The sequence below is a fragment of the Prenolepis imparis genome, unplaced genomic scaffold, assembly GCF_030444845.1.
Source record: "Prenolepis imparis isolate NDT839.2.m4 unplaced genomic scaffold, iyPreImpa1.0 SCAF_3, whole genome shotgun sequence".
NCBI classification, from domain to species: domain Eukaryota; kingdom Metazoa; phylum Arthropoda; class Insecta; order Hymenoptera; family Formicidae; genus Prenolepis; species Prenolepis imparis.
The window spans coordinates 12,861,358-12,887,701 of record NW_028141161.1 but is presented as its reverse complement, the minus strand read 5'-3'; the positions used below and the strand labels follow the sequence as shown (position 1 = coordinate 12,887,701).

General features: G+C 32.3%; 1 protein-coding gene across 4 annotated transcripts; it reads right to left on the bottom strand.

The window, feature by feature from the left end:
• Positions 1 to 6,250: 6,250 nt before the first annotated feature.
• LOC145933642 (CYFIP-related Rac1 interactor B) lies at positions 6,251 to 25,444 on the bottom strand. 4 transcript variants are annotated; one of them, XM_083033534.1, is made up of 7 exons: positions 24,685 to 25,444; positions 11,919 to 12,055; positions 11,355 to 11,579; positions 10,073 to 10,407; positions 9,028 to 9,107; positions 8,802 to 8,928; positions 6,251 to 8,552 (listed from the first exon to the last, which is right to left on the bottom strand). In XM_083033534.1, exons 2-7 carry the CDS (start codon positions 12,001 to 12,003, stop codon positions 8,415 to 8,417), a joined length of 990 nt encoding a protein of 329 aa, XP_082889660.1. In that variant the 5' UTR covers positions 12,004 to 12,055; positions 24,685 to 25,444; the 3' UTR covers positions 6,251 to 8,414. The 4 variants fall into 4 exon arrangements, with proteins under 4 accessions (XP_082889660.1, XP_082889661.1, XP_082889658.1 ...); XM_083033535.1 differs by lacking the exon at positions 24,685 to 25,444 and adding an exon at positions 15,555 to 15,822; XM_083033532.1 differs by lacking the exon at positions 24,685 to 25,444 and adding an exon at positions 12,976 to 13,095.
• Between the last annotated feature and the right edge of the window lie 900 nt (positions 25,445 to 26,344).

The following is a 26,344-nucleotide window of genomic DNA, read 5'->3' as shown; positions in this document are numbered from 1 at the left end:
TTTTAACTAATTAATTATAAACATAAAAAAGCAATAAAATTGATTCGGAAAATGTTTCTTTCATTACTACTCGCAAAAGATAAATCAATTAATTTTAAAATAATAAATCATGAAATGACAACCTAATGTCAGTTTCTAGACGTCCCTACGACGCAGAAGCACAAAACGCTGTCCCGAAGAACGCGTGCCCCAGCTTTTTTTATTCTCACGTTGCCTATAACCCCCTTATTCCCGGACATTACCAGTCGCTGGGTGGTTTCGAAGCCCCATAGTGTCCGTAATCAAACACTCGTTATTCCTGTCCATCCAGGATTATGGTTTTTAGGATTTTTTTCTCTAGGAAAAGTCCCGAATGTCCCCATGTGTATCACGACAGGATTACACGGCTACCATCACGGGAAATGACCAAACGTCGTTATAATCTCCGTCAAAAAAATAATGGCCACCTAAGTTGCTCACTATGCCTTTGTGAAGAGCGTAATACCAAAAGCGGAGTCTTATGTCAGAGTTCAGAGTCATTTTACGAGGACTTTTAGTGCTCGTTTTCTTATTGCTACGTATCACGTGCGTGCAACTACATAAAAAATTTTTTTTTAATTTTAAGAAAATTTAACAATTTTATGTAATATTAATTTTTCTATTTTATGTACATATATACACGCTTTCTTAATTTTAATTTCAAAATAGAGTATACTTGTGCGAAAATTTATTCACACAATACAATATGATATATGCAACGCAATGACTTATTACTAAACTGAAAAGAAGAAAACGATAAGCGAGATCGATGCTTACGAGCTGTTCGACGAAGCATTTTCCGAACCCCTCGAAAGGGAACGATCGGTCGACGAAACATCCGTTCGAGAAACGGGACATGATCACGTGTGTGCGGAAGCGGCCGATCGGTTTCGGGGTACTTTTTTGCGAAAATAACGGTGTTCCGTTGAGAGAGGAGAGGGAATGTGAAAAAATGGGAAACATCTGTCGATCCTCGATGTCTATCGAACGGATCGACTAGTTCTCCGCGCTCCAAAATGGAGTGTTCTCAATGTGCTACCCCCATAATGATTGGTGAACATAATCGCATTGGATTTAGAAAAGAAATTAAAAAAAAAGAATTAAAATTGAATATCGTATTATATATAGAAAAGAAAAATATTCGAAATTAGAATGTTTAATTGTTTGAGAAATAAGATCTTGCAATGTAAATATAGCTACAATATAGATTTAACAAAATTTCGTATAAGTAATCTTTTTGTGATATTATTATTAAATTATATCATGCTCTATATAATTATGCAATATACAATATACAAAATACGCTATATATTAGCATATACAAGAGAACAAATCAGACTCAAATCAAATATTAAACAAAGAATATTGAGATTCTTGATATTTTTAGTTAAGTATAATTATATAATAAATTAAGATAAAATAGATAAAAGAGTTTTTTTAACAGAAAATTTAATATGTCCCTAATTATGTTGAACTATTATATAAAAGATAATATATAAATATTTTATATATATATTTATGTATAATATATCTTCTCTTTCTCTTTACTTCTTTCTTTTCACATATGGGAAATATAAGTTATATTATGAGGATAAAATTATCTTCCATCCAACAGATATAATGACGACTTTTATGAGAGTCAGCACGAAAATTGCTGACGACCAGAACGATGCAATTCTGTCGGGCACCGCGGGGCATCGTGTGAAAAAACAGAGGAAAAACTATTAGTTCCGGTTGAAAAGGGAGAGTGCGAGAGTTTCGCGGGGGTGAGGAAGGTGCTCGTAGATAGCAGGGAGAAACTGGACTTCCCTCTCTCACGAGAGAGCTCACCCTCGAAGAACTCGCGCACCGCCTTTCATGCTCATTTCATAAATTCTAATTTATCGTCCGCGGAAAATTGGATCCGACTAATCCCCGCGATCAATGCTAGCCTATGTTCATGTATTTTCTAGCATGTCGATACGCGTGATGCATTATGGTCGACAGCATCTGGAAAAAAAATATTCCCGCGATTCTAATCAATTTGTGGCTTGATTGAAAAGTATACCATTAAGCGCAGAGATGACAAATAATATTACTTTATTATAAAAAGAACTAGGAATTAATTCTACAATATAACATTATTTAATTCATTACAGATTAATGAAATTTTCGAGATAGAAAGTAATCGTAAAAAATGTTTTATTTTCATAAAAACAGTTTAATAAATTTTATTATTGATTAATAATCAATTTATAATTATAAATTTATATTTGTATGTTTATTATATAATTAAATAATATAGCAAAACATATGTATAATATACATCTATTACAATTTAATGGCAAAAAATATATTTATTACAAACCTTCGACATTGCAATCGCAATTATAACAATCGCAAAACATTCTAAATGTTACATGAAACATCTAATTCAATACAAAAATTAATAAAAATTCGATCTTAAAGGTCTCAAAGAATATAAAAAAAATTTTTGTTAATATCTCTGGGATGTATCGTCTCGTAATTGTCTAATTCAAAAGCAAACTATCCTTTTGAATAAGCGCCAGCGTGACGACATTGGTGGTAGTTACCGCGTGTCTTCCGATTAATCGTTTCCCCTTTGACTGTTTTTTTTCTTTCCAAACAGTTTTTGTCTCATGCCGAGACAGTCGCCGCTTTTTCTGCGTCGGCCAATTTTCGGGTGTGCAAACACGGCCTATTGTCGTGGCGCACGCGCCCTCGCCGTTCTCCATCTCGTTTCGTCGTCGTAGGGGTTGCTCGGCTCGGAATGCATCCTTTTTCGCCCCATCATCCTGTTTCACTCGCTCTTCGCGCTTCTTCGCTACCCTTTTCCGCTCACCCTACGTGCGGGATTTAAATATGCAAAACGACTTTTTTTTCCTTGCCACGTCGGCTTTCTCCCTTGTTTGGTCCGCCGCGCCCACATAATTACCGGGTGGCGGGAAAATAACGGACAAAAAATCGCGTGCGCGGAAGAGCAAGCGGGACGCGATGAGCTAAAAAAAGAGGTAAGAAAAAAGTCGAACGAGGAAAAAAAGCGATATCACAATTAGACCGGCCGCACCGAAGTAGGCTACGTAATGTCCCGCATAGCGGACAGAAAGGGGTGGCACGATTTAACCACGCGAGGGGTGCACCGAAACTGTAAACTTCGGTATTATACTTGCCCGCTGAGTAGAGTTTTTTTTGCAGTTGATCACAAATCAACGCAGTTACGTCTTGTTATGAAAATCGTGTTGGTACAAATTCGGAGTTGCGTGAGAATATGTCGTTTGCTACTTTCTTTTAAAAGATTATCAATATATTGTGTCATTGATTATATAAAATGAAAAGAGATAATTTCGATGTATTTAACTTTTAAATAGATAATACTATTATTTCTTAATAACAAGATAATTGTCAAGTTCTTAATTTTCTAATGATAGTTAAATGGATATAATATGAATATATGATATTTTACATAGGAATATAGAATATAAGAAACAGTACTTTTTAAATAAATTATATTTTATAACTCAATTGTCTTTTTAATATCGCAAAATATTATGCATAACTGCATTAAACAATAAATATGCATCTATTTTCACTGGTGTTATTTTATATGATGATAATAATTTAATATATATGCATTATACAGAAATTTCTGCATATTTTAATAGAAACATATGGACATAATAGAAAGATATGTATGTAGAGAGAAATAGTGTAATATTTGACGTACTGCAGAAATCATTGTTCTTCGTATGACCGATAGATTGGTTCCTTCTACATTTCTCGAAATTAATTTTTTTCCTTTTAAATTATCGTTATTAAAAAATACCGCAATTTATATCGTCGGAACTTTCAAGTGGCCGACTCGAAAAGAGAGCTCCGTGCGAGGAATTAATATATGAGGTGTGTCTAGCGGATTAGTCTCATTATTATTCTCAACTGAGGCGACGTCGCATTTTGAAATGGCAAAAAAAAAGAGGAAAAAAACTCGGAAGATTAACGAGCGAGCAGCCCTTATGAACCATCTCGACGCCTTGAAAACCGCGAACGAGAGGGATGAGAGAGAAAAGGAGAGAGGGAGAGGGAAAGAGAGAAAAGATGGGCGGGAAAAGGAAGAAAAAAGAGATGGATTGCGAGGAATTGGATATCGCAATTAAACAGACCGCCAACCTTACAAATTGGAAGTTGAATTTTTTTAGGACCACTGCCAGGCGTTGCTGCAGCCCTTAAAACATTGCGAGCGGGAAGGTGCGGAGAAGAGCGGGCTGCTCTCGCGGTACGGAAAAAAAATCCATAGGGGTCCCTCTGTTCATCTCTCTCGCTCTACAGCATCCAGCCCGAAAAAAAGAGGGTCGCTGGATTGTGCGTAGCGGCAGGGGATGAGCGGAGGAGAAATCTACAAGGGTGGTGCTGATGGCGGTGGCGGTCGTGCTAAAGGCAAAACAAAAGCTGGGCGACATTCTCGGACGCCTTCGAAAACATGGCCGCTCTCGGGGAGGAATCGCGATTATTAATTCGTTGGTTTTGCGCGAACAATTTTTATACAAATATATCCCATTTATTAACAAAAATTTGATAATCATAAACAGGTTGTTTGCATCTTATTTATATTTATTAATACGAGAATGATACGAAGATGCAATTCATAGTAAAGAAATATTTTATTTATTCCTATATAATATCATATGAACATCAGATTATAAGAATAAGATAGAATAATATAGAAAAATTTGAATTTTTGGATAATATATACGGAGCATATATGATAATAAAAACAATATTTGATCATTAATAGTTTCACTTTGTGACCAATTACTTCGGCAATCTATATTTTTTCCAAACTAGTGTGTTATATCTTAATTTGTTTTAAAAAAATATATCGAAACAAGATTATGTCTAATATAATCGTATGCATTTTTGTTACAAATTGATATATTAAGAAAAATTTTGAAAGTACTGAATCAGCTTTAACATTGTTAGTGTTAAAAACGTCCGAGCTTAATTGTAACGCATTATTATTCAAATATTATAATAAACATAATCTTGAGCAGAATTGTAGATTGTAGAGCACATGAATAATTAATTTAAAAATATAATTCACGTAAATACTTAGTAGCTCACAAAAATCTGTACGAGTAAAAACCGTTTTAATCAAACTTTGCTATGTGAGTCGATAATTAAAAATTTATTTTCATTATGCCTTGCATTTATAATGAAAAAGATCCATAGAGATAGCGACCGCGCCTATTATATATAATAGATGGTCTCCCCTTCTCGGTCAACCTTCTCATCTCATCTCGCCAGTTCGACCAGCCTCCACCTTCCACTTTCATCCCCATAGCCTCTACCGAGCACCACCCTTCGACTGCAACCCACTTTCAATCAATATTTAAAGAATTGCGCCTTAATAACACCGTCGTGGCGTCACGTGATAGCAGCTTTCAGTTCTCATGTTCCCTCTTTTGAAAAAGTCATGATCTTTTTACGTAAAACTTTGCTTTCGTAATCGACTGATGATACAATAGTTTGTGACATCATTGATTATTGATAATATTGTATCAATTATTGATAAGATATAATCTTTATGCAAAGATAACTTCTCTATTCGACTAATAGTTCTATAATCTGCTATAGTAAAAATAGATACCTTTTGAAATATACTTATCAATTTCAATATCAATGCAAAATTGCACATTTTAACTTTAAAAATATTAACTTTAAAAAGATATAAAAAAAGTATTTTAAAAAAGTTTTTTCTTATTTTCTCTTTCTCCTTAACAATCCATAATTATTTTATGCAATTAAAGTTTTGAATGTGAAATAACATATTTGAATCGATATCTTTTCTGAAAATATTATAATGTCAACTATATCGTTAAGATATAAAATATAATAATTTTATATATATGGATAAAATATTGAAATATTGTCTATTAAAATTTGTGCAATATTTTTATCAATATTTTTATATTTTAACGTCGTTAAGATATGTATATTGAAATAATGCATAGATTAATGAAAAAGAGTCAGCAATATCAATAATATATCCACATTCTATTTGTCGAACGGATTATTAATAGTAGTCTTTTTATAAAATAGTAATGTTTGCAGGAAGGAAGATTCTGATGAAGACAGTATTATATATAACGTTTATCGTGTGCACATAATGTGCACATTTATTGCAAGGAACTGATTCATCAGAGAAAAAGAGTGACCATTAAAATAATTACAAATCTCATGGGTTTCAGGGGACTTTAATTTAATTCAAGTACAATTCGTAATATGTGCGATAATAATATTTCTCGTGTTAATTGACATCGAATAATGTTACAAAATAAGCACAATGAATGTAAAATTAACTGAATACTGTGTTCGATATCTTTTCCTTAAAAATTACCAAGGCAATAATTCAGGGCACTTGTTACAATGGAGTGCCAATGTAACAGTAATATCTTTGTGGATGTCGTTAATATATTATAACAATCTGTATATACAGTCGTGAGTGTTTGAGGTTCGCTACCAATGAGCGTTTCATGGTTTCTTATGTAAATGTGTGACTTTTAATTTTTACGTAATACTTACACACAAGGTTTCACATTATCGTCGGCAAGCAGTCTTCAAAATATTAATCTCTAAAACGTGCAAGATGTTTAGTGTTAAAGTCATTTCAAAAATTTCTGCAAATTTTTCCTGATATTTATGCATGTGTATATATATAAAAAAAATTAATTATATGTTTGTCGCAAATTTTTCTTTAGTATGACAGTAAAAAATTGTAATATCTAGAGAGAATTATTTTAAATTCTGATACTTGTTTCTCACAGAATATTCAAAAATCATATAAAAAAAATATGGTAGTGAAAAATTATCACTGGAAATTGGAACACCGAATAATCTTTTAGCCTGTAAAAATACTAAAAAAAGCAAACGAAAATTTAATCGCATATATATAACTGATCGAAAACCGATCTAATAATCATAATATTCCATAAAATATAATGTGCCATTAAAACATAATATTCCAAAAATAATAAATATTTTTAAAAAATTTGAATACCCAAGAATAATTCTCGTGATAAATCCGTAATAAATTCCTTGATGCAAAAAATTCGGAATTTAAATCGACTTTGTTTAAAATGTATGGTTGCACGTGTGTTACGAGGAAATACAACAAATTATCGCGCAATGACCATTACATTTGTACATCCGTATTTATATGTAGACGATGCTCACTGACATATATCGCGGCACACGCGAATTTACTGGTTACTATAAATAGGACTTTCATAAGATCATTTATAATAAGAATATTAATAATATAATGTGGTATAGTAATAATAATAATAATAAATCACATCTGCCGTTTTCACAACTTTGCTATAACACTAAAAGCATCTTTGGTGTTCTCCTATTCTTCAATCATATAAGAGGAAAAGCTACAAAATGTGATTTTAGATCACACACAATAATAATTGATACATTCCAAATATTAGATTCAGGATACTTTCGAAATACGGGATTATATCGATAAAATGAGATTTGTTCCGGCAGTATTGGACTTTGCGACTTACAACACCTCACAGTTTCACAATTCACCATCTCGCCCGCCATTCAACAAAGAAAACAAGAGCTAAAAATCTCCATAATATCTGTAACGTGATTAAAGCTCTCTTTGTAACACCCCAAAAAGTTCATAATCTGTGTTACCCTAAATACACTATGATATGCTCTAATTAACTTCTCGTCCTGTTCGGGCGGAAATCATGTTAATAAACGACTTTGGTTAAAACGCTGCATCAAGAAAAAAACGATCGCTGTGCGCAAAAATCTAGCCGTAAAAATTTATTTCGACTTTTACTTAACTTTTCCTATCGTTAAAAAGATTTTGTAAATTGAAAATTCACGCAATTCGCTAATAGAAACAGCTTAATGAAAACTTTTAATGCTATAAATACTTAATGAAAATGCTCTATAAGTTTGGAAGATTTGCCGCGACACAATAATGTTTGTTTCGCGTATAATATATAATATCGGCAATAATAATAAGTAATATAATCACACACATGAATCTCTTTCAGACAAGTATAGGAAAATAAAAGGAACGCGTCGCGCGATCGATCGTTTTATGGATTCGATCGTTATATCAACGTGTCGATTAATAATTTTTTTGTTCGAAGACTTCGAATATCTCGGCAGTTTTCGGGCAGCTTTCGACATAGTTCCGAGAACACGCGTGTGGTCCGTCAAACCGGATGTGCGCGGAAAAGAAGACCGCTTTATGCGCGAATGAGAGACTCTTAGATCTTCGAAGCTACAAAGACGGTCGTTCGAGAAGTGTCTGCGAAGAAGTGCGGCTTCAGCAAGCTTCAACTTCTGATGCAGCAGCCGCGTTGTTTCGGTAATCATGCGGCCAGCAGGTTTTTTATGTTTTTCGGTGTGTTCTCCTCGTTCAAGTGCTTCGTAGTATAGCGCAGGGCGTTCAGCAGGCCTTCGCTCTTACAAGGCGGCTGATCTTTCAATAGTTTCACACAGCCTTTGACCTGTCAGATTATGACACATAAAATCGTTATTGTCTTTGAAAAAATATGAACAAAACGAGATTTATTTTGCAAATTTTACAACAAATATTTTTCTACATAATATTGTCGGATTTTTATAACTAATTACTCTAGAATCTTTTAACACACGATATGTCGATAAATTTCGTAGAAGCATTGTACTAATGCTTAGTTAAGAATTTTTTCCAAAAATATTATGTTAAAGATTTGCTGCAATTTTGTGATACTCACATCTACATTTGAACCCTTTACGAAGGCACCTTGGGGATGTACATGATCGTAGAGGATCACTAGACCCACCATGACCCTTAAAACAAAGAGCTGAGTCTCTTCTCGTTGGAATTGTGCCAACAGATTCCTGAGAGCAAATATTTCCCAAATTAACTTCGAAGAAATTCTTATTCAGAAGAATTTCTTAGTCAAGCTCTGATTGCATTTTGATAGAAATAGTACTTACGGATTTTCCAACATTCGAAGACACACTTTTGCCATTGTACCAAGCGTTTCTGTTATATTTTCTCTTGCTATGTCTTCGTTCTAAAAAAATAACGAAAGTCAATTTTATGAAGACTAAACGTATTATTGAAAGTAGAGGAAAATTTTTCTATCTCAAAAATATATACGAATATTTTTTATATAATTTTTCACATTTTTTAATATCTCTGTTGCAGAGCTTATATTTAAAAAAAACATCGTTCTTCATTATAAAATACATATTTTTATTATACGTTTAAAGATACTTCCAATATTACATTATTACTTTGTTATCGATTTTAATTAAAAGCTTGTACATAACATTAAACATCTGTCCGTCATGCCATATTTATTTGTTTGATCGATGTAGTTCATAGAGCTCGGATAATTTAAATCGCAGACCAGAATATCTGTCAACTTCCTACTCCAGCAGAGCTATTATTTTCATGGACAAATTTTTTCTGTCTGCCTTACCATTGTACTGCATGTCGATCACGTAACGCGGATATTTGTCATCGCAATCAATGCGAGCAAAAACTGATGATTTATTGCAACGTTAAAAAATATCTTTGTACGTTGTCAATGTGATCAAAATAGTTTTACTAAACGAATTAAATAGACGATATGTTATTCTACTATAACTTTTAATTTACTTTCTGATTTTATATTACTGAAGATAAAATCAGAATTGTTTTCCACAGATTTTTCTAAATATAATTTTAAAAAATTTTATTATTAATATATAATAATTTCTAATATTAATAATTGATAATACAATTATTAACATTAATTTTTTTTAAGAGTTTAATGCCAACGAAATAAACAATTTTATATATGTTTTATATAATTTTGCAATAAACACAGTTTCTAATCAAGGAATAATTAAGCGATATGTCGAGAAACCGCCTGGATAACCGCAGAATTTCAGCTAATTGCCATCAGTTAGCATCTGGCCGGATCAATAATTGTCCAGGCAACAATGGGAGGCCGCGCGGACGAGAATAATGTAGAGAAGCGATACCACTTACGTCCATCAAGAAAGTAATGGTCGCGTGACTCAGAACACGAAGCATGGGTGTCGCGTGGGCGTAGAACAAGGACATTCGGTTGGCAAGTTCGTTGCCGACAACTAGATCCTTCTCTGCGTTGTCCTGTCGCGCCAACGACGCCCTTGTCAACGTCCTCCGATAGTAACTGAAGTCATTTTGGATCGCCGGCGTTTTCATTTTATGCTCGTCAAACTTCAATACAAATTCCAATATCTCTGCCAATTGTTTGACTAGGGCCTGCTGCGTTTCCAGATGTTGCGTTGGTGAGAGATTTCCCGAGCATAATTGCCCCAAAATTTTCGGTACAACCCTTTCTGCACATATAAATAAATAAATGAAATGATTATTGAGATAATTATCGAAATTTATTCATACGAAGCATCGGAGTTGTTTACAATGCTTTCAAAATAAATATCCGCAAAATACATGCGAAAATTAATCCATACTAAAATGATTAGTATTGATTATGTGTCAGAAGATTATATAACCAATATATACAAAAGTAAACAATATGTAATGCAATATTAATAATTGAAAATTAATATCAGTTACGATAATAATAAAAAATGAGATAATGACCAATCAATAATTTGAATATAATGACCAATCAATATTTTAAATAATTTAAAATTGTTGGCGATAATTCCTTTTGGCGTTTTTTTATAAAGAATAATTAATGAGACAAAATAAAAAGACAAAAAATATAGAAAATTAAATATTTCTTAATTAATATTAATTAATATTAAATTTAATTAATATTCTTAATGTTAATTAATTTTAATTAAATATACTCAATATTAATATTATCGTACAATATTACAACATTAATATTACTGTATACTTTTGCTCACAAATATTTTTCACTAAAAAAATAAATTAAATATAACGAGACCAGTATTCTCCGAAATGTTTTCTCACAGTGTGCATCTGAGAATTAAGTAGTACAAACTGATTTTATCAAACACAATATATTTTATATATCTTTTCGCTATATAGAATTTATTAAGGTTTATAGATTCTATTTTTAATCATATATATAAAATATATTATTTTATGGATTATACGTTATTTTATGAAATAACTCCGATAACTATATTAATACTTAACTAATGAAAAGCACGCGTCACAAATGTGGCTAAAAGCAAGTGCAGATTGAAGTTTTCCCAATATTTACACCGATATTGAACCTCCAAGAAGCGAAGTGTAACATTTGCCCTATTTATAGAAAACTGTTATCGTTAATGTAATTAATGATACGTACCGAGTTCCAAGGAAAACTCATAAAATCGTTTGAGTTTTGCGACGAGGGGTGCTACGGTCAGATAAGCTTTTCGTTGGCATTCCTCTGTGGGTGCCGAAATCGCTTCTCTGATTTCTTTATTGGCCCCTTTGTAACATTGTATTTCCTCCAAAATAGATTCTGAATTTTTCAGCACCCTTTGCACTGCTTCGAACGTCTCGCGTTCGATATCTGATGGCTGCGCATCTGAGAATAAGTAGTACAAACTGATTTTATCGAACACAATATATTTTATATATTTTTTCGCTATATAGAATTTATTAAGCTTTATAGATTCTATTTTTAATCATATATAAAATATATTATTTTATGGATTAAACGTTATTTTATAAAATAAATATTTATAATTATATATTAGTATATATTATATATTTAAATATTTTTTTCGAAGATTAAATCTCTCTCTCTCTCCCTCTCTCTCTATTTCTCTCTCGGAAAAGAAGATTAATACGTAACAGGTCATGTAAAAACCAATACTAACAATTAATATTAAAATTCTTCGTGAGAAAAATAAATACGACTTACTTTCGAAATCTAAGAAGACGTCGTACTTTTGAGGCGTGCAACAGGTAGACTCGTCTCGAGCCAAAAGACTCAAAAGCTTCCCCATCGTAAGTGTACAGCTTCTCTCGACGAGGGTCACTTTACAACGTGAAAGGCATCTGTAAGACAAAGTAACGTGTAAATTTACATGCGCGAGTTTTTACGTAGTATAAATGGCAAGTAATCACTTAATCGTATCAACTCTAGTAATAATAATAACTGCAGCATTATATATAACAATTTTTTTAAAATTACAGTTTTGATTAATTTGAAAGCAATTTGTAATTATATAAAATATTATAAGTGAGTGAAAACAAATGTTTTTTTATGTAGTAAGAAAGTTTCTATAAGATATAATTACAGAATAAAATCTTCCCACTTATTTAAGTTTTATAATTTTAAATATACTATTTTAAAATATTAATTAAAATTATCAAGATATTAACTATTCATTAAATCTATTCATTAAATCATTAAAAGTATGTAAACAACTTATATTATTCGAGAATTTTTTCTCTAAAAGAATTTATTTAAAATTCGTCAACCGGAATTAATTTTGCAAATTTTGGAATATCTTGCACATACAATAATTCTAACACACTTCATATACAGAGTTCTCGTTAAAACACAACAAAGAGATTTCACGAGGATTATATTTTTTAAATAATTACACAGGAGATACGAAAGTTTTTTTATCCGAGATTTATTTAATCAGCGAACGAAAAGATACGTTTGCACGATCGGATTCCTATTCAAGTACGGATTGACCAGTGGTAACTTGTCACCAGTCCGAGATTACAATGAAATTGAAATTTCTGGTCGGCGAGCCTGAGCCTATATATTCACACTCTGCACTCTACACTCGAATCATTAATTCCATACGGACGATATACATGCGCACGCCTGGACGGCTCGAATTAACGCGTATCCGTACCGGTATATCGCGGGACAAATGAATTCGTCGAACTCGTCAACTCGGGGATGAATCCGGTTGATCAATTTCCGCGAACGAGATGTTCCCCGCTGACCCTCACCTCACCTGAAACGTTCGCGAAGGGGCTCCATTCGGTCGTAGATGAGGACCAACGATGACTCACGTGGGAACGAGTCGCGATCGAGTTTTACCGCGCCGTGAGGAGGACACACGACGAGAGTGGCACGTTCGAGAGGACTAAAAGCTCGTCGTATACTTGTCACTTGCGTGTGAGGGAACGACGATCGGCTTTACGGATTCTAAAATTGCAAACGACGAGATTCCGCGGTACCAACGAACGGCCACGTTATTTTCGGACCTAAAGCACATTTCGTGCTCGTCATCTTCGGCCGCCAAGCCTCTCGCGCATTCCTCTCGTCAAAAATATGATCGTATATCGTGCATTGCTTGAAGTTTTCTTGAAAACTGATTTTTTTTTATTTACATAAATGTCTAAGATATTTTGGGATACAAATTCGCGAAATAAGTCGACGCAATTCGTTGATTTTAGCAACTAGTATCTAATTATAAAAAGTAAATATTAATTTTCAGTAATCACGAACTTGATATTATTTCATCTAAATGATAATTAAAAATTAAAAAATGTTAATGGGCTTTTTATGCTATGCAATTAAAAATCATAATTTTTTAAATTAATTACGGATTTGATATTATTTTATCTAAATATTAATTAAATATTAAATAATATTAATAGGTTTTATGACTGAAAAGCTTCACTAAAATCTCGCTAAAATGTTAATTATTTAATACAAGCTGGATTTTTGGATGAATAAATCTATAAAGGATATATCTCTAAAAGGAAATAATTTTAACATAATGGCGTGTGTATGAATTGTATTATATCAGTATTAAAATATACGAAAAGTTTAAATTTAATAAATTAAATATTAAAATAAAATAAAATAATTTTTTACAGGTGAAAACAATTATTATATTTATTTATATTGCGTACATATTAAAAAAAGATCGCATTTATTGTCATCAAACCGATTGCTGTGCCGTAAATTAACTATGTTGATTAATTGCATATTTTATCAACGGCTATGAGTAATATCAATGTGCAACGTAAATAGCACTGTGAACTGCAATGTGAAATAAATGTTTGCATTTGACATTCCTCCGGCATTCTCCAGTGCGGAACATTTGAAACAAGTAACATGTGTCTGCTGCAATATTCTCTTATGCGTAATTATTTGTGTTTTATTTTATTTCTGTGTTTCCTTTTTACAATATATGTTTTTAAAAAATATGATAAAAACGTACGTTCTAAATTTTGAAATCTAAAATATTAGAAATCGGTTTCGGTATATTTAATCATCAATTTTTTTATTAATTTGATAATGACAATTTAATTGACAACAGAAATAGATTGCGCTCTTTCTAAAAATTTTAAAGGTGCATATACTTATTGTTAATATATATATGATAATTATTATCATAAAATAAATTTACAATAAAACGAACAGGATATATATTTTATTATACTTCAAATATTTGCAATGAAAATAATTACAATTTGTCAGAATATCGATTAAATGAAAACTATAAACTCGTGTGCATCAAAACTTTATATGATATTCCTAGCTTCGATATTTTTTTAAATCTCATGTTTAATTTATCATCTCAATAAGAGTTAAAATTTTTTTCAGTTTATCCACAGTATTTCTATCAATTAAGAGAACTAAATGTAATTCTTTTCAAACGTAATCCCGAATATTACTTATGATAAAAGTAACTTTAAAATATCGATTTACGATTCCAGAAAATTAATTTTACAGCGAAGTTATGATTTTATTAATGTTTTTCGCTTGTCTTTAAAATATTAATTTACGTGATTTTACATAATTTCTTCAAAATTATTTTATTTCTTTAATACACACAACAGACACAAAAGGCAATAAAAGCGATTCAACTTGAGACAAAAAGAACTATTTATATCGTAATTAAAAGTCACACAGCTGACTACGTCGTTGCGAAATTCCAAAGCCTCAGCGCTGTTTTGCAATTAAAAACGTATAATGCACCTGCTGCTTCATTGACTTGTCAATGAATAAGTTCCACAATATTACCTCGTTTCATCTACCTACGCCAATATCCGCAATAAAAGTACTACGTATGTGTATGCGAACAATCCAATGCGAATGGGTACTCTTAGACTATTGCACTCAAAACAACAATTCCGTGACCTATCCGAAACGGTCATCCGGCACTCGATGCCAAAAACTCCCACACATTCCCGAACGATGAGAAACAGAGTTCAAAGAACCTGCACACTGAAAACTTCAAACGCCTCGTTGACTGACTGATGACCAACGAAGTATGATGAACAAAATTATCACTCTTGATAGCATTGCATATTATAGATAAATAAATTTTTCAGAAAACACAAACTTTCAGATATTTTTCATCAGACTTTTCAACGTTCAATTTTATTAATTTTATTTTTCTTGATTTAATTTTCTCGTTTGTTTTTAAAATCCAGAATTAATATATAAAGATTTAATTTGACTTTGTTTAAAATTGACCAATGTAAACAAGAGCAATACTATTGTAAGATGTATCGCTGCATCAAATAATATTTTAGCTCTTACAATTAGAAATTGTTTCGATATTTTGTCACCTACTCTCACAAGCAACGGAACGGAGCGGCAGGCTCGTTCGTAGAGGAACTCGAGCCTAGAAGTCCTGGCAGGATTTTACGAGAACGCGTCGGGGATTATTCTGTGCGGTACGATTAATCGCGTGACGTTCGACGGTTCGACGCGCTCACCGTCGCGGAATCGCGGCGTAATCGGCGCCGACGGCGCGAGCACATGACACCGACAGGTGCACGCCGTACGGGATGCTGGAATGCATCACGCAACGGGGTCAACGAGCAGGCGAGGCGAGTGCAACAACTGTCATCCGGCGACCGGCCATGTTGTAGATTTCGAGAGGGGGTTGGTTCGAGTCCTTTCCTTATTTGGTAAAGCGGCGGCGGCGGCGCGGAAAATCGATGGGGGTTGCTTCGTACAAAGGGTGACGAGATGGCGCTGAATAGGGGAGGTTTGGTTGCCAAAATGTGTATCGAAATCCCGCCTGTGTATAAATTTAGAAGCGGTAAAGTAAAGCAGAAAGAAAGGAGAAAAGCGATTGGCAGAGTAAAATTTATCTGACGCGAGAGAAGATAAACTGGTAAATAAACGAAAAAAATTGAATCACTATATAATATGATTAAAGAAATAAAATTATGGGGAAGAAATTGCGAAAAATGATGAGGACTGTTTATAGAATCCCCGATAAACGTACTACAATAAATTACAGAACTTATTTAGAGAATTATTTTATTTTATTTTGAACCGAAGAATCGCGTTTGGAATTTTCATTAACTTTTATGGAAGGGTAATTTTGCAGATTAACAAAGCATGCATAAAATTATGACATTAAAACAGAGAAACTGATAAAAATCTTACATTTTTTCTTAATTTAATAGCTTTTGAATAAATGTAAATGTTATAAAACCAAATTCAAAACTATGTTTTAACAATTGATTTTAATATAATTGGTTTTAATATAATATTTTTCCAAGGATAGTAATAAGGATAGCATTAAAAAGACAAGATTTTTTAATGGCTACTTTATTTGTGTATTAGAGAATGTACTGTAAAATTCGATGTTAAAAGTAAATTATTCTACACAGTTTTGACAAAAATAAAATAACTAAAGAAATAAAAATAAAAATAAAAAATTAGGTATTCTCCTTTTCTGTTTGAAATACGCAAAATATTGCACATATGTATATACATCTCCTTGCATTTCTTTTTAATAATTAGTTAGTTTCAATCTCGTGACATAATTATTAAATTTAAATCTTCGCCTTTATATAATTCTGGATTCCAAGAACAGACAAGTATTCACACATTTAAAAGCTGTGCTTTGAATGTATGTAATATTGCCACGAATTTCACAGAAATTGAGACAAGTATCGACCAAGCATCGACCTATTTGATGAATATACTATATGGTGATAAATGTGTATGAGTGTGTGTGTACTTTCGTGTAACGAAATCCTCAATATCAGAGAAATGGTACCATGCTATCAACGGTGAATAATAGAAACGAATATAATGATACCTCAAATATGGCAGACTTTATCGATTCTATAGCGCATTGCGACGTATTGATTCGACGTTCAAATGAATCGATGTTCTTCGCGTGATTATATATTATCTTGGATATAATAATAAGATTGATACACACGTGCGGAACAAATGGATATATATATATATAATATATCGAGTGATCTCCACGTGTCTTGTACTATTACTATGCTCTCTTTTCACGGATCAACGGGGTGACACCGACGTCATGTAAGGGCGATCGACGTCGCTCGGGGTGGACCGAGTCACTTGAGGGGAAGCTAATCGAATTAGCATTCGCGTCGCTCGGTATCGCAGTAGATCGCATCGATGCTTTTGTGGGTCAACGCTCGTCGCGTAAACAGACGTTTTCGACATGGCAGACTTCGATTTTTCATACAGCGTAGACACCCCGCGATATAGAGACTTCCCGCAAAGGACTTCCCGCAAAGGTCCTCCATGACCGTTGACTTCTCCCTTATAATCGATATTCGATTCCATTTCTCATATGACAACGAGAATTATAGGTATGACTTTTTATAGATGAAAAATCTCTCCGTCAAAAATAAAAATTTCTAAAGAAGAATATGTGATAATGTGGTGCTATAAATATATAAAATTTACGGTACGACTTAATCTAAATATTTAAAAAAAAAATCCTTTTAATTAATTAAATGCAAATCAATTTTCATATAATATATTTAAAAAAATTTGATTATACTAGATTACTTAAACTTCAGCAAAGCTTGAAATTCGATAATAATTAATAATTATTAAATCAAAGATCATTAATTTATACGTTTATATCCCTATATAGAGAAATAACAAACGAGTAAAAAAATATCGGCTTGCTATCGACTTTATTCGTTCTTTATCTTTATACTATTTATAAAAGATAACAACTGATACTAATCCTTTTAATATACATTGTAGGTATATGTTTTCAGGACATGGATTCCCAAAATGACTTTAACTCAAAATAGTAATAAAACTGGGTCTTGATTCCTTTTATATAAAAGTAGTTCACTTAGAAATGATTTAATGTTTTTTGGCTATTTAAAGGAAGATTTATCTCAGATTTGTGAATTTTATAGTATTGAACATCACAAAAAAGTCTTAGTCTATGAAGATGTCATATATAAAAAGAATCATTTTTCTTTCTCATGCGATTAGACGTTAGCTTTGCTATTATGTCATTCATTTGAATATCACATATATGTGGCTCATTTATTCTTGTTGACTTGAATATATAGTAGATACATATGAAAATTTAAAAAAGCTAAAAATATTTTCTTATTACACGTTGCGTATTTTTAAATATTTCTTGGAAAATTTATCTATTTTAATCGATCAATTAATTGTAAAATGTGTCACTTTGCTAGGATTGTTGTATATATTTGCTGCGACGTGCGTTCACAATTGCAATAGTTTAAATGTCGTTGTGGCGACGAGATTTTTGCACCTCTTTCAATACCGCGATTGGATAATCGTCGGAAATTGTGGGCGAGGATAATCGACGCCTATTAAAGGCCTTTTTGTGCGTCAATTCCAGCAAATCAATTGAGATCTCCCCATCATCATACACAACTCTCCAACTTGACATCACTTCTTGTACATATGATGCGACGCAATAATTTTGTGTTACAAACCTTAAGCCATCTCCCCTTTATTTATGTCCCACATTTATCATGAACCATTATATGCAGTTGTTTGATTTTCAGTCCTCTCAATAACATCATATGCAATATGCAATGAAATTTATTTTGTGCCATACATATTTCAATAATTATCAATCAATTTTTTAACGTGAGAGACGTAACAAACTCACACGTGCTTATATAATAAAAAGAGAATAATTAGCTTCGTCATATAAAACAAATCTAAAAGAAAAAGGAATCATCTTTTTTGCCAAAGCACGTCACAGCATTATGTATGATATAAATGTCATCAGGCTTAACTTTACAAAAAATATCTTTAGCAAGACCGTTATGTCTACAAATTGTAATATAAACGCGGAGAAAAAGTCTGGTCATGTCTCTTTAAAGATGATATGCCAGAATCAGAAATATTTCTATATTCCAGCTTCATTATTTTAATGAACATTGTGTTAATTAAAAGTTTAATATTAAATAATATGCTAAGAAAAATTGCATCGCAACGTAATTAATATTGATTCATAAATATATGACATAGCTTAATATGCAGTTATTTATCTGAAGCTATCAAATTTTAAAGGAAGATTTCTTCATAATGTAGGTTTTAATAGTTTTAGTCTGAAAAGATGTATGATTATTAAATGACTTCTATTGCTAGGAAGACGGACTAAAAATTTGTCGAGACAATCAGTTGTTATTTTAATTACTTAATTAATCGAGATTTTTCACTGTACCTATTTTCGCTTCGAAATAAAAATCTAGCAAATTGGCTTTGTTGATCATCCATAAAAATTCATTGTGTCTTGAAAATTAAATTGCTTTAATCTTCAATTTTCATAAATAACTCGTTATACAATTATCTCCACGAAAATTGTTTTTCCCGGTCACGAAGTAGTCCGGATGGAGACTGGTGCGGCCCTGACACGCGTGTCCGAACACCAGCATGTATTGGCGCGCGCGCACGCTTAATATGGTAAATATGCACGTGGTTTAAATGTCACATCGAGGAACGTAAGCAACGCTTTGCGAGGACACGATGACGCCTCGTTAAGTGTTATATACGCGCGATATGCCGAAGCACGTCTTTGCGGACGATGTCTGTAAACGAGTGCCTTGCCAGTTTCCCTCTCATGGTGTGACCCTGCCCTCTTTAATGATGCGGATTAATTATCGGGGTTGACGAGCGGAGATCTAACGATCCAAAGACTAGAGCTTAACACGCCGTCCGATAAATAAAGATACAAAGGATACTCCGATAACGAAGCAACCAACTTTTTCCAGAAGATATACCCATAAAAGCGGTTTCGAATCGAAAGAGAGAGTAATCACACGCTTCAATTTGCCGAAAAGGCAAATTACACGGTTCCTGCGGGCTCTAGATAGCAATTTGAATCCCGAGAGATATTGTAACCTACTTTAGGTGATATTTTTTCAAAGACTGTCCAGCTATAGGAGTAGACTGCTGGTAGAAATCTTTCTGGAGAAAGATATCTCCTCGAGGATATCCCTGAGGAGAATTTATTTATGTCACTGATAAGTTTAAAATGCGGATAAATGCGATAAAGATAAAAAAGGATTACCACGAGAGAGAGAAAGAGATCAAAGTTGATTTTCTTGTAAGTCTCGTAAAGATCTTTCGAGAGAGCAAAAGGTTTATCTGATAGTGTTATTGCTTTAGTTTAATTATTACTTGATATTATGCGATTTAATTTCTTCCTAACCGAGAAATTCTCTCACGTCCACTATATGACAATTACGTAGCGACGACAATCACTAGTGTTTGTTTTTTAAACGCTTAGAAACTAAACAATAATGAGAATGAGAACGACAAAATTACCAAGAAGATATTCACGCCAGAAACTATTAATTAATTAAGAAACAATGAGTTCAAAGAACGTACGAATCGCGAAATTGAATGCGCTAGAAGAATGCACATTGTTTGTGAAGTTGATATAATATTCTATATGTGATTATATAATAAAGTGTGAGTGTAATTATTAATAAGGTTTATTTCTGCTATTTATTTAATGTAACTTAATTTTTTTAATACGTGCAATATTGTAAGAAATTGTGATCAAAGACTGAGTTGACATTAATCATATTTTTTTTATATAAATTTTTAATTATAATATTGTAGATTACAAACGAAAATAATTTTCTTGCTATTACGAAATTATTTTCGAAGAAATGACTATTACGCCACTGCGGTTGTTAGGAATCGAACCTTAGAAATCTTTTTCTTGATGCTCACGCCATTGGCGAAGCAGGGGGGATATCGTCATATCCCGGACGAAGACAGGAAACCTCCAAGTAAAATCCCCCTCTGGTCGTACGCACATATGCGTCAACGAGCATCGGCGTACGTTTGATTGTAAATGAAAGCAGGAAAGAAGCGACGAGGCGAAAGTGGAGTGATGGAGAAGCGAAAAATGCTCGCGATCAGCGCGAGCATTTCTCATAAATTATGAAAAAAAATGATTTCCATTGAAAATCACATAAAATCAATAAAAATTCAAGACTCCAAATTAAAGATTCCAATAAAAACATTCACTCGAGTTATACATATGAATTAAGAATAATAATTTTTAAATAAAAAAAAAACTTTATGTATCAATGTCTTCGTTCAATATAGAAACGCTTTTATAATTTAGATTATAGATATGTATCACGAGCAGTCGTTGTCATTTTAGTACCAACCTGAAATCACATAAACGTCTTAAGCACGAAAGCAATAAATTACAAGCATGCTAGATTTAACCCAGAAAATCGAAAATTGCGGCACAAAGTAGATTCCTAATTGGAGCAAAATAATGCCCAATTAGGATGCATGGCAATAATGCATGGCATTATAAAATGTTGAAGTCCGAATGCACGCACGGTCGCTGCGGTCTAATTTCACGTACATGTACACATCATATTTTAGATTCCGTTTCAGTATCCTTAACATTTAGCACTTGACGTAACGCTGTGATAGTTGCCTTTATCTTACAGTTGCCAAGTAGATAAAATATCTTTTATTTTATATATCTGGCGTAATGTTATTGAACAATATTATTTTTATTATAGATATAAAAAATATAAAAAATAATTCGAACTATTTTATTTAATTGAGAATTTTAATTCAATCAAAGTACATATAAGAAAAAATTAATTTTAATAATAAAACTTGCTAAGAGAATAATTTTTCTATGTTAATGCAAAATTGTGCAGATATTATATCTTCTTTGATACGATGAATTACCACAACATCTCGTTTAGTTTAATTTTATTTAAATATCTTGTTTGATAAAGTTCGTATATCGAAAGTCCACTGGCAATTTTTTGATTTTCACATTCAAGCAGTTTCCATATTTGACAAATATAAATCATCAAACAAACGTTTAAAAGCATTTTCCAATATTAATTCATTATGGCATTCGTCATAATTAATAAGTTTGTCGATTATTGCGCGATTATTCAACGCATTAATCTCGCGTTGTTTGATTTTTCTAGAGTTTTTCATTTTTTCCATTAGGTTCGCCAACAATTGTATAATTAATCTCGACGTATATTAAGTATATCTTCCAGCATTGAAATATTATATATTAAAATAATAAGATATATGTCATATTAAGCTTAAAACACATATTTATCTTTTACTTTCTATCTAACACAAAGAGAAGAGAAACATTTGTAATTTTTTATTTATAATATTTATTTACATGTTTAAGTTTGATTACTCTTTAAATGATTCTTACACTTTGTTATAAATGATTATATTTTGTTTTTATAAAAAACAATATAGAAGAATTTAAATTTTAAAGATTTCTATTATATTTTTGATTTTAACATAATTATAAATAAATTTTCTTAATTTTACCAAATTGATTTCATCATCAGTAAATTCAATTACTGTGGAAAATTAGTGAGTTTGATAATTTGGAGAGTTGATTTTCGGCAGACACATACGATGCGGAATCTTCGATAGTATCATCCGATCGATGAAACATGCCATCAGCAACTGATGAACTGCGCTTACGCTTTCCCTTTTGCGTTCCTAACGAACGATCGAATGACCTACTTAATTGTTAATTGTAGACAGGCGAGTCCATGCTCTAATTAACGGCAAAAACCGATACAGTATTAAGTAATTTACTATCGATTTCCGATCAATAATATGTCGAGTAAAAAATCCACTCGTGATTAAATGTTTCGACATCTATCTGATGTTCTTTGCAGGATTGAAAATAATTTTATAAAGAGAGAAATAAAGTTTTATATTCATAGATAAGTTTTCCGTCGATATTTCAAATCAAATAAGTTAAACCGAAATAATAATAACAAGACCTACAAGAACGAAACGAGAATGAAACAAGATCGAGATACGTCTCAAATATAAAAATATGACATCTGTCGTTACATCATGGTTACATTTACAGCTGACTAACTATTGACAATTATGCGTCAAGCAGTTTCCAAGTTCAAGCCCCCAGGAAAGCAAACTAACAGAAAAATCTTCCGGTTGCAACGTCATCGGTGACGTTAATTGTTTTAACAAATGAAATAGTTATATCGCCAAAATACGCGATCTCGTTCAAATTATTTCGCTCTTTTTGAGAATTTCGCGATATTTTTTTATCGCATGAAAAAAATTCCTCTTCTGAAACTCGCGTTTTGTTTTTGCAATTCGCTATCGGCAATTATAAGCATTATTATTTGAAAGAAAAAAAAAAGATAAAAATGCTAACATGTGTATCGATAGTAATATATTTATTATGTGAAAGCCAAATAATGCGCATGCACATTACGTGCATCGCGCGAAAATTAATTCGTTGAGATATCGCGGCGGAGCTGGCCGCAAAGAACGTGATAAATAGCTCGATGTAGATAAATTTCGGTTTACTACTGTATTAATTAAACGCAATGCGATTTCTCGCGATGCATTATCCTTTCACTCATTTTTAAGCAGTTACGTTCTAGATAATTTTTCCGAACAAACATGTTTATTTTATCACTATACTAATTTGACGTATCAAATTGTTATCAATAAATTATTTATTTTTATAATTATATATTAATTTTGTATAGTGTGTTACAAGGATAAAATTTGCAATTTCGAACCGTGAACCGTAAATAACGACTTATTTAGCTTTCGTGCCTTATCCCTCGCATGTCTGAGCGAACGTGTTAGAATTTATCTCTATGTGAAAATTAATTCCACGAAAGTTCGTTACATACAGATCCTGTAAATCGTGCGATATGCAGACTGCGGAATTGAGGAAAGATAGGCCAACAAGTAAATCCTCGTGCGCAAATCATTTAAGCAAAGATTATCGAGCAATATGTTGATTATTATTCAGAGGTACAATTTCAAGTTCGTGAATCATTTCCTGCATTTATCACTACGTTGTTTGGCATTGAATGATTGTTATATTTACATACGGAAGCTTTTCCTGTTAATATCGATATAATTATAGTTTCAGTTACTTTGTATTTACGTGTGTATGACTACATACATGAACTAGGTGTATGATGCAAGCCATTGATCGTGAAATAAATTAGATATTATTTGCTATTCTTCCTAAATTCAAAGTTAAAAGTTGGTTTAGAAGTCCTGATAAAAGTGTAATTTACATTTTAATCGAATACATAATAATACATATATAGAAAAGGAAAAAAAATTTTTAAAGTCTTCATTAATATTAATCTAATATTTTAGTTTTACCTTCGCATAGCTAATATTTTTATAAGCAGATTAAAGAAATACTCGATAAAGAAATCTAAGAGAATATAATTAAAATTTATCAAGTAATTTACATATTGTATAATTTACATGTGTTATATATTATATTATATCCGCCTGTGATTATATATCATATTTTTATCTGAATCGTGCGTGTCCTAATCATAACAAATACAATCCAAACATTAGTTCCAAACAGTAAACTATAAAATATTTGAGTAGGATATATATATATAGTGTATGAGAAAAATTGGTTTACCTTTTAACGAAGTGGAACGAGTCGTGACATCACTTAACGATCGAATTATTAAACGGATGGGCACGATGAGAGATCCTTTTACCAAGAGCTAGAGAGGAGCGCCGTCAACATTGTTCTCCTTAGCTGATTTATGCTTATGTTTCCGGAGAGAACAGGAACCGCCACCGACACTTCCCGAAAAGGATAACTCTTGCCTATGGCAAAGTAATTCCTATCGTACATAGATAATATTTATCACGCGCACAGACCACACATAATGCGCTCGTAAACTATCGTAATAATAGTGCCCTTGCGTCTGTAGCAAACGAGAAAAACACAGTTGATTTTATCTCTTCTTTATTTATTCCAGCGTCCGCAAACGTTTAAAGTCATCGATCAGCTGATCGATTACTGCTTCTCCCTCGCAAAGAAAGAACAGATTGCACCAATTGTTTGCAATAATAAATTTTGCACTTTTGCGTCAACTTTCCCTTTAAAAGAAAAAGAAAAATTTTGGAAGGAGCTCTTCACAAATTTCAACGAGGATGTCTTTAATTCGAAGTGCGATGAAAGACTGATTCGAGAGAGGCGCGTTGCTTTAATACCGCGTTAAAACTTTCGAACGAGTAACTGCGAGTGGGGGGTGCGAATCGACCCCTCGTGACGAGACGCGACGCGACGATCGATTTTTTTTTAAATATGAGGTATGAGCTCTCGTTGATTTTGAGACGAACGGCGCGTCGTGACTCTCACCAAGGTTGTTACATTACTGTCAAAGCAAACGCCGAGACAGTTTCGCTGAGGCCGACCAGTCAGCCAGACCCCCACTCTCAACACGTCACACTGCCTCCCACAGCGTGGATTCACAACATCGTTAAGTTGTAACAGAGTATCATCTGCTCTCTGATCTGTTCAGAAATTTGCAATTGCACGGGGAATTCAATGTAGACATAGCAGAGAGAAGCTGCGGTCTTATATTTAATTATATTATCTAACTATGCGCTTATCCAATTACGATTCTATCGCAGGAACTGCATGCATCTTGAATAATATCGCTTTCCTGGAGCGCTTTATGTGGTTCATTAGAAATTCTCATATTTTTCACTCCACATAATGTTTATTAAAATAAACGAAAGATTGTTTTATTGTATTCTAATGGTTTTTTCTAAAAAAATTATAACATATTCGCAATGATTTTTTTTTATTATAGAAGTTAAAGGCTTTTTTTAGCTTTATTAGTTTTTTGCACAACTACAGATCATTAACTTCTGAAGATATTACGGAGGATGTTCGGAATAAATTCCAATTTTTCTCTTGATGAAAGAAAAATAACATTAGAAAGCGATTTCTTCTTCTTAATCTCTTTCTATAATTGTTGAGTGTTTATCACTATGGAAATATCTTTACATTACCGGAATAATCACTTTCATCTCAACTGACGTTTGAATTTAATTCCGATTTGTATATTTGTTTGCTTGCGTAGATTGCAGATGAAGTAGAAAGTATATTTGAAAATATACTTGCAGAACTTACGAAGACTGATCCGGATATATTTTATTCGAGAAGATATTCGGACAATATTATTATTATTTTAATGCTGTGCTTTCAAATGTTATAATTATTTTTTTTCTGAAATGCAGTTTTTAAATATCCAATTCTTATATCACTTTTAATATAAATT